The following is a 13,058-nucleotide window of genomic DNA, read 5'->3' on the forward strand; positions in this document are numbered from 1 at the left end:
CATTATAGGTTTTCAAACAGGAAAGTAGCTTCAAAGATGTTTAGATGTTGTGTCTCTGTTATGTTAAAACAATCTCTTGGGTTGAATGAAAATTTGATCAAATTCACACACACATTGATCTGGTCTTTCACTTTGAAGGCATTGTGACTGATATATGATATAGTTGATGTTTATATGATGAAAAGCTAGACTCAAATATCCTATCTGATAATCTAACAATCTCACTTTTTAATAAGGCATCTGTAATTGAGTAGTCTGAAAATTATTGAAAAGATAGTTTCCAAGAATTTCTTTCCAAAGGATGAACTAAACAAATGCTCATGGTGCTGTGGGCTAAACTGCCTCCCCCCTGACAAATCCATATGTTGAAGCTCTAAGTCCTAATGTGATGGTAGCTAAAAATGGGGCTTTTGGGTGGTAATTAGGTTTAAATGAGGTCATGAGGGTGAGACCCTTATGATGCGATTAGTGTCCTTAAAAGAAGTTACACCAAACAGCTTCCTCTCTCTCTACCATGTGAGGACAAAGCAAGGAGGCCATTTACAAAACAGGAAGAGAGCCCTCATCAGGAGCTGAATTGGTTGGTGCCTTGATGTTGGACTTCCAGCCTCAAGAACTGTGAGAAATTCCTGTTGTTTAAGCCACACAGCCTATACTGTATGTCGTTATGGCAGTTTGGGCTGACTAACACAGTGTCCTTACAAACAGTCTCAACTACTTACTGATCCTCTGTCTCCATATCATCCCTTAAATTGCTCTTGGCTTTTCTTTATGTGGGTAGCAGTCAAGGAGAGCATGAACTCATGATTATTGAATGCTTAGACAGCAACTCTTAGATGCTCTACATAACTTAATTTTGGTAAGAATATGTGACACAATGATCTATGGGAAGTATTTCAGGACAATTTATTGGAAAATGGGATAGAAAATGTACACATCTTATAATTCACAATTAGGAGTCTTCTAAAGAGTATACATATATAACTAATTTATATCTGGTAACCACAGGGAACAATGGAAATAAAACACTCCTTGATAGCTTTTCTCAGGGATAATCAATAATTTATTTCTCTTTTATTGTCACAATTACCACAACTATCTAACTACATAAACAGTGTCACAACATACCACAGGAGGATTGTCCACCTACACTTTACTGAGACAAAGATAATGGCCATTTATGTGTCAAATGTACAACAGGATATTAAAAAGAGGTGATTTTTATGTGTAAAACAAGATGTGGCATGTGATTTATCATCAGGTTTGATTTCATGTGTATTAGGTCAAGAAGCAAGCATAGAAATGTTTTGGCATTGAGTTGTTATTAAAGTTGAAAATAAGTAAACTAGAGAAATAAATCCAGATCTATAGTAGGTACATTAAAATAGGAAATTAATTGGCTCCTCAGTATTTTTGTGCAAGTTTTTTTGTTTTCTTTCCTTTTGCTTGTTTTCATATATAAATGAGTAATATGAATATATCACAAGTCAAAGAAAAAAATCTCAGCCAAAAAGAAGTACCGATATATGAAAAACAAATGAAAAAGTAGCAGGTATTTTTGCTTACAAAAAATTTAAACTATAAAGAGTCACAAAATATATATAAAAATGCCACATTGAACGAGGCAAGCATCCTCTACCCAAACTGGTAGCACCCTCTGAAAACCAGCTGCATTCCATCCATTGGGTCATACCGTGGTGACAGACAAAAAGGCATTAGGAACTTGTGTACCATCAGGGGACTTGGCCCCATGGGTCATCAATTCTTGGATTGTCATCCAGTTGTCCAAAATTTTCTTGTTTCTCTTCTTCATCATCTTTTTGTGACTCAGTTCAATGATGCTGACCTCCTTCTTGCCCTCACTGCCGCTCTGGGGACTCTCCTTGAGACACTCCAGCCGGCTCCGCATCATGAACTCTCGGCGGCGCCGCTGCTCCTTGGCCCGGACCAGGTGCTGCTTCCTCTCCTCTTTGCTCCAGTAGCGCCCCATCTTCATCTCGCTCATGGTGTCATCGTCCGTGGTCATGCCACTCCGTTCCTCCTTGATCTTTAAGGCACGCTCCTTTAGAATGCGGTCCCGCACGGGTCTCTTGGTGATGTACCGCGTCCCGTCGCTCCTGATTTTCACCTTCCATTCCATCTTGGGTTCTGAGCACTTCTGAGACTCCTTGCAGACGCTCACCAAGCTGAGCTGACTCTGAGCGTACTCGACTGCGGACTTCTGTTGAATTAACTGCATGTAGCTTTGATAATGCCTGGCGTGTGCTGGGATGTTTGCATACCTATAGGAGGAGCTGTGGTAAGGGGAGAGATAAGGGATGTGTTCACTGCTGGTTTTCTCTGGATCAGAAAGCTTGCTGCTTTCTGAAGTCTTCTCTTTGCCTTCAATGACACAGCCTTGTTCAGAGGTTTTGGCTTTGGTGCAGGTTGACTCTTTAGTGCTCTGTCCGGAAGAGGACTGGTTGGCTGCCATTGTGCTTCTCAGGTTTTTCTTATTGGTGAGGCTGATCACTCTTGGAAGGGAACTGTCAGGGGAACGGTCCACAGTGAGTGGAGTGCTTCTGCAACTTTCAGCTGTGTTGTAAGCACTGGAACTGTCTTTGTCTGACTTTTCTGGGTGTTCAAGGATGTCATCTAGTTTTCCCCTCTGGGTGTCTATGCTGGTGTTATAACTTCGGAATCCTCCATCATGCAATGCCCAGATATCTCCATACTGGTCTGTCACTTTCTGGAGCCTGTGAGCCTGCATGATAGTTTGGCACTCAAGTTCAATGTTTCTCAGTTCTTCATTAAGCAACTGCAGTTCGTGCTCCACTCCCTCTCGTCCTCCCTGATTACATTCTATTGTGCTGCTTGAGTAATAGAGGTCATACTCCCCATGCTTCCTTATCTTGCATTTGAGCTCCAAGAGCTGCCGAAATCTTTCACACTCCTCATCTTGGTTGCCAATACAGTCTGAATCAATGTATTCACCAGACACAAAACTCTCATTGCACTGAAGTTCAACGCTTCCCAGAGTGTCTTGGCTCTGCCCCAGTTCTCTTTTGCTTTTCAGAGATGTGCCATTGGGATCCTCAGTTGCATTCTCCTGCTCTGAGCTCTCGTCATTCCGCAAGCTTTCATCTGTGCGCCCCACTCCACTGTCCTTCTCGTGGTTGTTGGATGAGGATGTTGCCGTATCTGTTGTGCCTTCTTCTTCTTCTTGTTTTTTTGGCTAGGAAAATAAAGTTAAGAGAAGAAAGAAAGTTGTTTTGAAAATCAGTCATTGAAAACTTGTTTGAAAAAACAATGCTTCTTGGCAAAAGTTCAGCTCCTAGAAAGCTATCCTAATTTTAGTATCCATAACAGTTTTACAAATAAAGGCAATTGGCTGATGGCAGTGGGTTTGGTTTTTTTTTTTTTTGGCTCTAAAATAAAGAAAACAAAAGCTGCTTGAATATGGCTATGCTACTCACTTGAAGATAAATAAAACAGAACACATTAAAATAATTAAATTAAAATTCAATGAGTGATTTAAAATAAGTGATTCTTGTCTTAGGCTCTCTTTTAGTTGAGAAACTGGAGTGAAGTTGTATAAATGAGGTGGCTTTATGAGTTTCTGAGGTGATAACATACAAAAGGATGAGTCAGACAGAATCCCAAAAGGATGAGTCAGCCCTTCAGCAATGAAGGTCTGGAGTTCAGAAGCCACATCACTTGTTACTATTTCTTTTTTTCATGAACTTTTCTCAAGTTCAAAAGAAACTTCATTGGATCTAATAATACATTGATGATAATAAATGAAATATCACAAAATTTCAGGAATAAGTACAGGAGCCCAAGACCTTTTGTCCATAGATAAGGAAACAGTCCCAGATCGACGTAACTTCTTAGGCAGGAAGTCTAGGAGGCCAGTGCCATCCTCCATAGACAGGATTTCTTTACATCCAAGGTGCTATATTCTTGCATACATGTACTTTGACTTCAAGGCATCTCCATATCATGTTGCTCAAAAGCAACAGTAATGTCTTAGGACTCATTGGGTTATTTAAAAGATTTTTCTACTCTTAGCCAGTGATATCCTTCAGAAGTGAGTTTTATATTACTGAGAGTAAGATGATGGCTCCCCTCAAATCTGAGCAGCACTGATTTCCAGACAAAGGCATAATGTCAAACAACAGATATGTATGTAAATATATATGTGAATTTCACTCCCTGGTAATTTTTGGCTTTTCATGCAGAACAATTAACTGTCACTGTCCTAGGAAGATGTATATCTAGTTGTTTCTCTGTGAATAGCGTAAAGTTACTCTTTATTCTATCACTTCTCTTATAAAAGTCTACAAATACAATTTCTAGATTGCTTTCTCCTTATGTCTAAGTTTACTCACTTTTATACATATATACATTTCCCCCTTTAGCAGGAATTATATAATTAGATATAATTAAGCCTGTTAGTGTCAAAGAAAGAAAGGATAGGTGATAAAAAGTAAAACAGGTTTGAAAGTGTCAGATCATTGTTGTTTTCGTCCAATCAAGTAACGGCAAAAAAAAATATAATGAACTGGAGGGAGAACATGACCATGTATCATGTTAATTTTAGCATTCTCAATCTTTCCATAATTTTATAATTTCATAATTTTTCCTTATTTGCTGAGAACATACTATGATTGATTTAAAATGATAAAAAAAAGAATGTTATACATAAGGCACTAGTGGTAAAGAACCCGCTTGCCAGTGCAGGTAGATGTAAGAGATGTGGGTTCGATCCATGCGTCAGGAAGTTTCCCTGGAGGAGGGCATGGCCATCCACTTCAGTATTCTTGTCTGGAGAATCCCACGGACAGAGGAGCCTGCCAGGCTTCAGTCCATAGGGTTGCACAGAGTAAGATACAACTGAAGTGACTTAGTGAGCTACATAAGTACATACATAAGTACATACATTAGTTACATCACTAATTGCAACCAATCATGGAAAACTTGATACATCTCTGTATTCTTTGTTATAAGGTGACAGTGACATCAAATGTGGTGTCACTTGCATGCTGTGCCATAAAACCCCCAGGCAAAAATATTGGTGTGTGTTGCCATTTCTTTCTCTAGTGAATCTTCCCGACTCAGGGATCGGCCCTGGGTCTCCCACATTGCAGGCAGATTCTTTACCATCTAAACCACCAGGGAATCCCTATAAAATCCCCAGAGGGTATTACTGATATTGGACAGTGTTGTTTGTATACCACAATACTTATATTTATATTTTCTCCTGTCTAAGAGTAAGCTGAAAAATACAAGAAGGTGATATTTTTCTTATGGAGTATAAATGATAGACAAATTTGTTGACAAAATGTATGCCAACAGCAGTCACAGGACCAAGGAAAGCATGTAAGGTGAAACTTTCAGATGGATGTATATTTTAGCTTTTATATATGGATATGCAATTTTTAATCGCATTTCTCTTTCTTTTGTTACTAGTTTACAAGCACATGTGAAAATAAAGAGTTTTCTATTCTGAAAACTAAAATTCCTCATTTCTGATATAATGCTACTCTATAATTTATCATTTCCCTATGGAATTATCACAGTGACAAGCAATGTTTCTACCAAGACATTTCTAATGTAGTATTATTGTTTATAAGGGCAAAGGACTTTTAAAGGTTTCTGTATTTCTCATCATTTTTCAGTCTCATGGTGAAGAAAAATCTCTACACAGTAAAAATCTAACCTCAGGGACATCTTGTGTTACCTCAAAAGACCTAGCATTTGTATTACGTCTGATGAGTAGGCAGCATCTGACACCATATCGCTTCACCTGGACAGGATTTCTCCCTTCTTTCTTTATTCCAACATCCTCCTGTCAATTCTGTATCAGGTCACATTTTGTATCTAAGAGAGAAAAAGCCTGGAGCAAGGACTTTCTTGCTCATAACCAGCAGCTGCCACCAAAAAAATATCTTTATTTGTGGCCAGTGTTGAAGTCACACAGAAAAATTTCAATCTGTCCTCCTTATATTGAAAAGCAGTCACTACAGTAGCAGCATTGCTTTTGAGCATGAACTACTGTTTGTGAAGTGGCCACTGAACACCCATGGTGAGCACACGTGGTTCTGTCAACTGTGGTTTACAACCTAATTATTAATATATGCACTGATATTAGTGATTGTGCACACACGGGCACACACACACACACCTCTGTTATGGGATGCCAGCATGTCATCGTATCTCATCATTCAGCTTGGTAAAGTGATAGGATGTTTGTGTTTTATGTTCTAAGCCTAACTGTCAGGACTTTTAAAAATAATTATCTTTTAGGGTTAGTTAACAATTAAGGTTGAGAATAGGATGATAATTAAACAATCAGAAAATTGAGAGCAGAGTGTTAATACAGTTATATCAGGGAAATGAATGACATGAATCTGACAAAAAATCTAGGCTATATTGATCTTAATTTTATCTAGTAAAAAATAATGACAACAAAAATGAAAAGATTCCTAATGTTCAGTTTACCACAAACCACACTTTGATCCTTCATCAGTTATGAATTACTTAAAGGAAGGGATTTTGCTCATTTTGTTTGTATTCTCAGGATCAAATGTGGTACTTGAAGTATATCAGGGGCTCAGAATTTTTTGTTGAATGAATATGTGACCTTAAGACAAAATGATGTCAATAATCTCAAGTCTAACTACTCGTAATTCAGTGTAATCATGATACCAAATATCCAAATGAGATCAATAGTTTAATCATGTCATCATCTTCCTCAAGTAGATATTCAAATATCTACACTGATATTTCAAAACTAAAAAAAAAATACTTTTTGGGAAGGAGGGGTTACCTCATGAGATATAGTTTATCTCCGGCTGGTGTACTGAGAGGCAATATACTTTTACTATTAAATTTCTGAATTACATTAAACAGTACTTGAGTCAGCACCTGAATACTACTGTGCCCTCCATAATGGTCCCTAAGCTTCCCAAACTAAAAATATTCTTAATAGAAAAAGTTGTATTTATTTCCTCCACTTCATTTGAGATGATCTTTTGCCTTCAGAAATTACCATCACAGAGATATTCACGAAAACTCTTTGATTTTTTAAAAAAATTTCATTTAAGATTATGCATTTAAGGAAGAATAGCATCCTTTCCAATGATGGAGTTCAGATCGCGGTCCTACCTGCTCCACCTCATCGGCAGTGTGCTGCATTGCTTCATTATGCTGTTCTTCCAACATCGCCAAGTTTAACTCCTCTAAGAATTCATTCCTTTCATCTTCCAGCCAGCCTTCATCCACCTACATAAGAATACATTAGTACGTTATATTCTGTTAGTGAGGACTCATGCTAAAATAGGATAAACTTAAATGGTGACACCTGACTAGTTCCTTTTATCATAATGATTCTCTTCAAAATACCAGCCTCCTATAGTTCACCTCTCAGAAGGAAGAAAAGGTGATAAAAAAAAATTGGGCTCATATGCTTTTTATCTTTTCCTAAAACAGAACTACAGATTTTCTCTCATAACTGAGTAGATCTCACAGCACAGAACATTACCGTCTTTCAAAATGTATGAAAAGCATGCTGCATAATCCACAGCTGTCACGCTCATTACCTCCGACAGTCCCCGTGCTAAAGAACTGCAGTGGTACTAATAGGGCTATGAGACAATAGGGCCTTTTTCTTTAACAACAACCCCAAAGCAACCTCATACCAAATGCACCTCTCAATACACACACACACACACACACACACACACACACACACACACACTTGCTACCCTCACTCTGCTTTTGATTTTGAGGTGGATGACTTTCAAGTTAACAAGATGACTCCTTGCCACAAATACACACATTTATTTTATCTGAAATAAAGGAAAATTCCAAGATATTCTCAAAAACAAAGTGGTGCTCTGGTATAACTATTGTGATTCATTTCTCAGACCCAATTCCAGGGAAAAAGACCTTAAAAGTTGCATATAAGGGTGAGGGAGCAGTGGAAGCATGCAGGGTTTTGTCTGTGGGTGCTGAAGGCAGATATTCTTGTGGGAGTCTTACACAAACTAAACCAAGCAAATCCTTTTGGCTTCTTACTACAAAAGGAAGTGGAAAACTCATAGTTATCTTGTTAATATGATAAGTGTTGACAGTCAATACAGATAATTTACCTCAAAGTGGGTTTTTGGAGCTGGATTACATAAATTAGCTGTCTGTACTGATTGAATTAACTGGATAATTGTCAAAGTTCTTCTTTACTCTGCGTTACAGTGGAACAGCAGTTTTCTAGTGAGTCAAAATCAACAAGAGTGGGAGATGTTTTCACTATCAGACTAATGCTTAAGCACCAAACACATAAAACAAGCTTGTCTTTAAGAGAGCTGAACTTTTAAAACTTAAACACAAATAAACCTGTGTGCATGCTCAGTTGTGTCCAACTCTTTGTGACCCCCACAGACTGTAGCCTGCCAGGCTTCTCTACCCATGGGATTTTCCAGGCAAGAATACTGGAGTGGGTTGCCATGCCCTCCTGCAAGGGATCTCCCTGACCCAGGGATCGAGCCCATGTCTCCTGCATTGGTAGGCAGATTTTTTAATTTACCACTGAGTCACCTGGGAATCCCTGAGAAAACATTAAATTGCATCAGAAGAGGCATTAGTGTATATGCATCATATTCATTAAAAGAAGGCAATCATAGGTTTCTTTTTTATTTACTAAAGGCTACCTAGACCTTAAATTATCTCAAACTTGACTGGGCCAAAAGCATCAATGCATTTATTCATCCTCATTTATTTCAATTTGGCCTGAATAACTTGACCAAGTTCCACCCCAGTGACTTTGATATGCAGATGAGCTATGAAAATTAAGCTGACTAAAAATTTAAATTCAGTTCAATTCATAATTGTTCAAGTTTCATATTTTTAAATCCCTTTTAAGTTTCATGAAGTTGCAAATGCCAGACTCCAAAAGAAATTACTTAAAGCTAGAACTGTTTATTTTTTATAAGCATACCAAGGAATGTTTCTTTAATCAGGTCAAAACAAAATATTTGCCAACATTGATACAGTGAATGATAGAACAGAATCTTTTGAAATTGAAATGAAGGGGTGGGGAAGACAAAGAGAACAAATGATAGAAATTATCAGTTCCCTATAAGCCTTTTCTTGTTAGCTAACCCCACAGATCCCTGAGTTGCCATGGGTGGTAAGTGTCCGTCTGCTTTGATAAGGCGTCCCTTTAGGCTGGAGGAATACACAACACGCTAAGTCAGGAGAGATTCTTCTGGCTCACCTCCCTTCCCTGTCACATTTCCCATAATGTGACAGACTGACATAAATACGGCAGTCTGAGTCCAGTGCTCTGGCAGACTGACTTTTCCCTGGAGCTGAGCATAGTCATGATTAAACAGGGGGATCTGTCTGCACACGTGGTATCTCAAAGAAAGGAACAACCTGCACTATCTCAAAACTTCTCTATAGTTCTTACAAGAGCCTGTTCTCACCCAGTGTCCCAAGGGGAATAGGACAAAATAGCAATATCTTTAACGGTCTAAGGAAGAAAATGGGCAGAAAATGAAAGTAAGTTGACAGGGAATGAAAGATATGAGATGAAAGATATTTAAAAATATTGCATGGCTGCACAATACTGCCCCCAGCAACTCTGTAGATCATTTCTGAGAGTATTTGAAACATTTTTTTTTTAAAGGTAGAAAAACGACACATAAACTTCCATACTCTCTCTAAATAAAATATACACACAAAAATGCAATAATGAAATATATTGAAACTGATGGGAAAATATGGTGACGTAAATACAAGTTTTGTTTTGTGTTGTTTTTGCCACTTTATAGCATGTAATGCTTAAATTACATTTTAAAGTATGGTGTTATAATGCATTTTCTTTCCTTATTTTTCTAGAAATCTGGTTTTCTAAAGGCAATCAGTTCATTCCAGTGTCATTATCTTTAGGATCAAGGGGCTAAGGAAGATCCTACTTTTGTCAGACAGGTAGAAAGGATGGTATCCTTCAGAGTCAGATGACCATCTTTTATCAATTGTGGAAAGTATTGTTTGAAAATTCATCCTCCAACATTAACTCTTGGGTTAGGAGTGTAGTAAGTGTAGTCAGTTATTCAAAACCACCACTGGTTCTACTGAGAATATTTAAGCTATCAAAGATTAACAGGATCTGGTCTTCTGCTATTAACTTCTCTTCTTTCCACAGTACATTATAGCTGTTATATGGCATAGTAAAGGAAATGCTTTAATTCTAAATTAATGAGGTTGTCTAGCAGTTACATGGAAAAGGCAGGGAGACCACATGATAAAGTCAAAGTATCTTTTCTGCAAAGGGTGACTATTGAGCTCTTTTCAGTTTACCATTAATTTCACTAATATATATTTAGCCTCTCTATTCTTTTTCGAGAAAATGGGGTCACTGAGATTAACTGGTTTGCCAAATTTCCAAGTAATTAGTGCAATTTCATACGTATTTTAATAATTCACTCTCACATAGGCAGCCCAGCCAGTTGCAGCCTGTCCAGCCCCAGCCCCAAGACCTCAGGTGTGCAACTTCAGTCTGCCCTGGGCTATGGCAGGCTTTATGGGAACCATTTAGAATGGTCAAGGGCATAAAGGAAATATATGCGGAAAGGGTGATCTTTTATAACCACTATATTCGAGTCAGGATTCAGTCTGACACTGAAATACACTTACTCAATGTAATTTATAGATAGGATGTAGTTACTGAGTCTGAAAAATATCAGATCAATAACCTAAAAGACAAATGGTGATATAACCAACTTCACTCAAACTACTGACAGAAAGATAGAATGGTGACAATGTAAGGTCCTTTCTGCATTGTGGTGGGGGATAAAAGGACATAAAAAGAAGTACCGATAGTACTTTTCTTCCACCATTACCTCTCCTTTACTTTCATGACATCTCCCTCTGTAAAGATATAAAAAAATTCCTTAGAAGCTCTCAGTTTTTGGTTTTGGCCAGACAGATGTGTCTGTCATGCTAAAATTGGAAAAAATTCATCTACTATACATGGAACCACATCGTGCTAGCTAAGGTATTTTATTTGATAAAGGCACTCTAAAAAGATTTGAGTTGATAGCTAGATATGCTAATATTTCTCTCATTAGAGATTCTTTTAAGATACCTTAATATGCCAATTAAGTATTTTTAGATGACAACCTAAAGCAGGGATGCACACAGAATTAAATATCATGTAAGGTCAATCATTTTTCATTTATGAATTAATTTTAAATAACTGGCAAGTGGAAGGAGAGAGTAATTATTCAATTTCGTGTTTCTTTTAAAAAATAAGTTGTTTAGCTGCCTTTATGTGGAGCAATATTAAGCTTAGAGTCTTTACTTACAATTGTTTTGATAAGGTTGGCAAATTGGAAATGACTGGATTCTATTTTGTATGCCTGGTTTTACAAATGACTGTGGCACTGATCTGATGCGAATAGCAGACAGTGAACCTGAGGTTCAGTCCAAGGCTTCTGCTCTGTGCTCTGACCTGACTCTCTGGCCTCGCAAGCAGCAGCAGGATTCGCCTGCACTCATCGCTCGACAGCTGGGCCACCGCCGCCTCGCGATCCTGGACGTCTTCCCCATTTATCTAGAAAACAAATGAAAGTGGCGCATTAGTTTCCATTTCCACAATGCTGCACACAATAAATGGCAAATATCAGCTCATTTATGGTGAATGTATGGACAATGAAGCTCGCACAACGGGCTCGTCTTCAGCCCCTCGGTGCTAAGTGCCTTCACTCAATTACGCGCTTACTGTAAGAGGCACATCGATCCCTGAAGAATGGCGGACATCAGAGGAAGCAGTTATGTTCATAAATGTCCAACCTGCGCCCTGGCAACATACATCTAGCAACACAATTAACCAGCCCCTGACAGGTGACGTTCATCTTTCTCCGCTCAGAGTAATGGAAGTGTCACTCTGAGATAATGGTGCTGGGGAAAGCTGGTCCAGCAATACCACTGAAATCCGTCATCCTGCGCGCTCGCTGTGAGCCAATTAGAGAGCCGCCGCGTTATCTCTCACCGGGTGATGCTCCCGGGCCGCTGCTGCTTGCATTTTCATTTAATCATCTCATATTTGCATGTGGGTCTGACTCAGTTGCCCCAAATCACTCTCTGGATATCTTTTGATGCTTAACGAATCAAATGAGAACAAGCTCATCGGTAACATCCTCGTCTACTCCAGCTTTTTTGTCAGACTTATCTGCTTCGCTAAAACAACAAAACTAATGAAATAAGGTTCAGCTCTTAAATATACTTAAATTTTAAAAAAAGTAAATGTTTTCTTTAATAGGAATGCTTATGAAAGAAACCAAGCTTGAGTAAATTTTTTATTAAAAACAATAGATTCTAGTAGTGTTTGAAATGTGCCATCTTTTTCTAAGTGCTACAAGAGAAAATAAGATTCTTAAAATTTGCATTTTAAACTACATTTTCATGTTCAAAGGTATTTAGCTCTTATTGATGTATTTTTTCTTTGCCCTTTGTAAATTTATTTTACTTTATAATCATTCCATTCCGTAGAGACAATGAAATTTTTGACCCATAACACATAATCAAAGAAAGTCAAAAGAAATTTCAATTGAAGAGGTCAAGTAATTCTATCTAAAATAAGTATTAATTATGTCAATAAATTAAACAAAATGTGGCTGCACTGTCCACTATTTTCAATAATTAATCTAACATCGTTCATTGAGAATTTCTTCTTAAAAGCATGAAGTGGACTCCTGAGGTTTTCTCCTTGTGGGTCTCTGGGATTCTGGCTGACTCTTGAAGACAGACATAATTATTTGAAGACAAGCTCAGGAATCTCATCTGTGCACCACAATCAATGATCCCTATAGACTCATAGTTAGTATGAAGGAACCAGACAATAATAGTCAAAGAAGGGAAAAATCACACAACCACATGCTGTATTTTCTTACTGTAATCAAATGAAGAGCTCCTCAGTTTTTCACTTGTGTGTGTGGACAGGAAATCCAGCTTTTATAATTTTCAAATCTATTTTCTTTTCTTTTTGCAATTTCCAAATAAAATTTATTCAA

General features: G+C 37.9%; 1 protein-coding gene across 2 annotated transcripts in view; it reads right to left on the reverse strand.

The window, feature by feature from the left end:
- Nucleotides 1–465: 465 nt before the first annotated feature.
- The window catches only part of PDZRN4 (PDZ domain containing ring finger 4), a 391,395-nt gene continuing 378,802 nt past the window's right edge, over nucleotides 466–13,058 (reverse strand). For both annotated transcript variants that reach the window (XM_065932169.1, XM_065932170.1), the window contains 3 exons: nucleotides 11,498–11,599; nucleotides 7,150–7,266; nucleotides 466–3,214 (listed from right to left, as the gene is read on the reverse strand). In XM_065932169.1, the coding sequence (XP_065788241.1) occupies nucleotides 1,688–3,214; nucleotides 7,150–7,266; nucleotides 11,498–11,599 (1,746 nt within the window). In that variant the 3' untranslated portion in view covers nucleotides 466–1,687. The remainder of the gene's footprint in view (nucleotides 3,215–7,149; nucleotides 7,267–11,497; nucleotides 11,600–13,058) is intronic.

This window comes from Muntiacus reevesi, chromosome 4 (assembly GCF_963930625.1).
Source record: "Muntiacus reevesi chromosome 4, mMunRee1.1, whole genome shotgun sequence".
In the NCBI taxonomy this organism is placed as follows: Eukaryota; Metazoa; Chordata; class Mammalia; order Artiodactyla; family Cervidae; genus Muntiacus; species Muntiacus reevesi.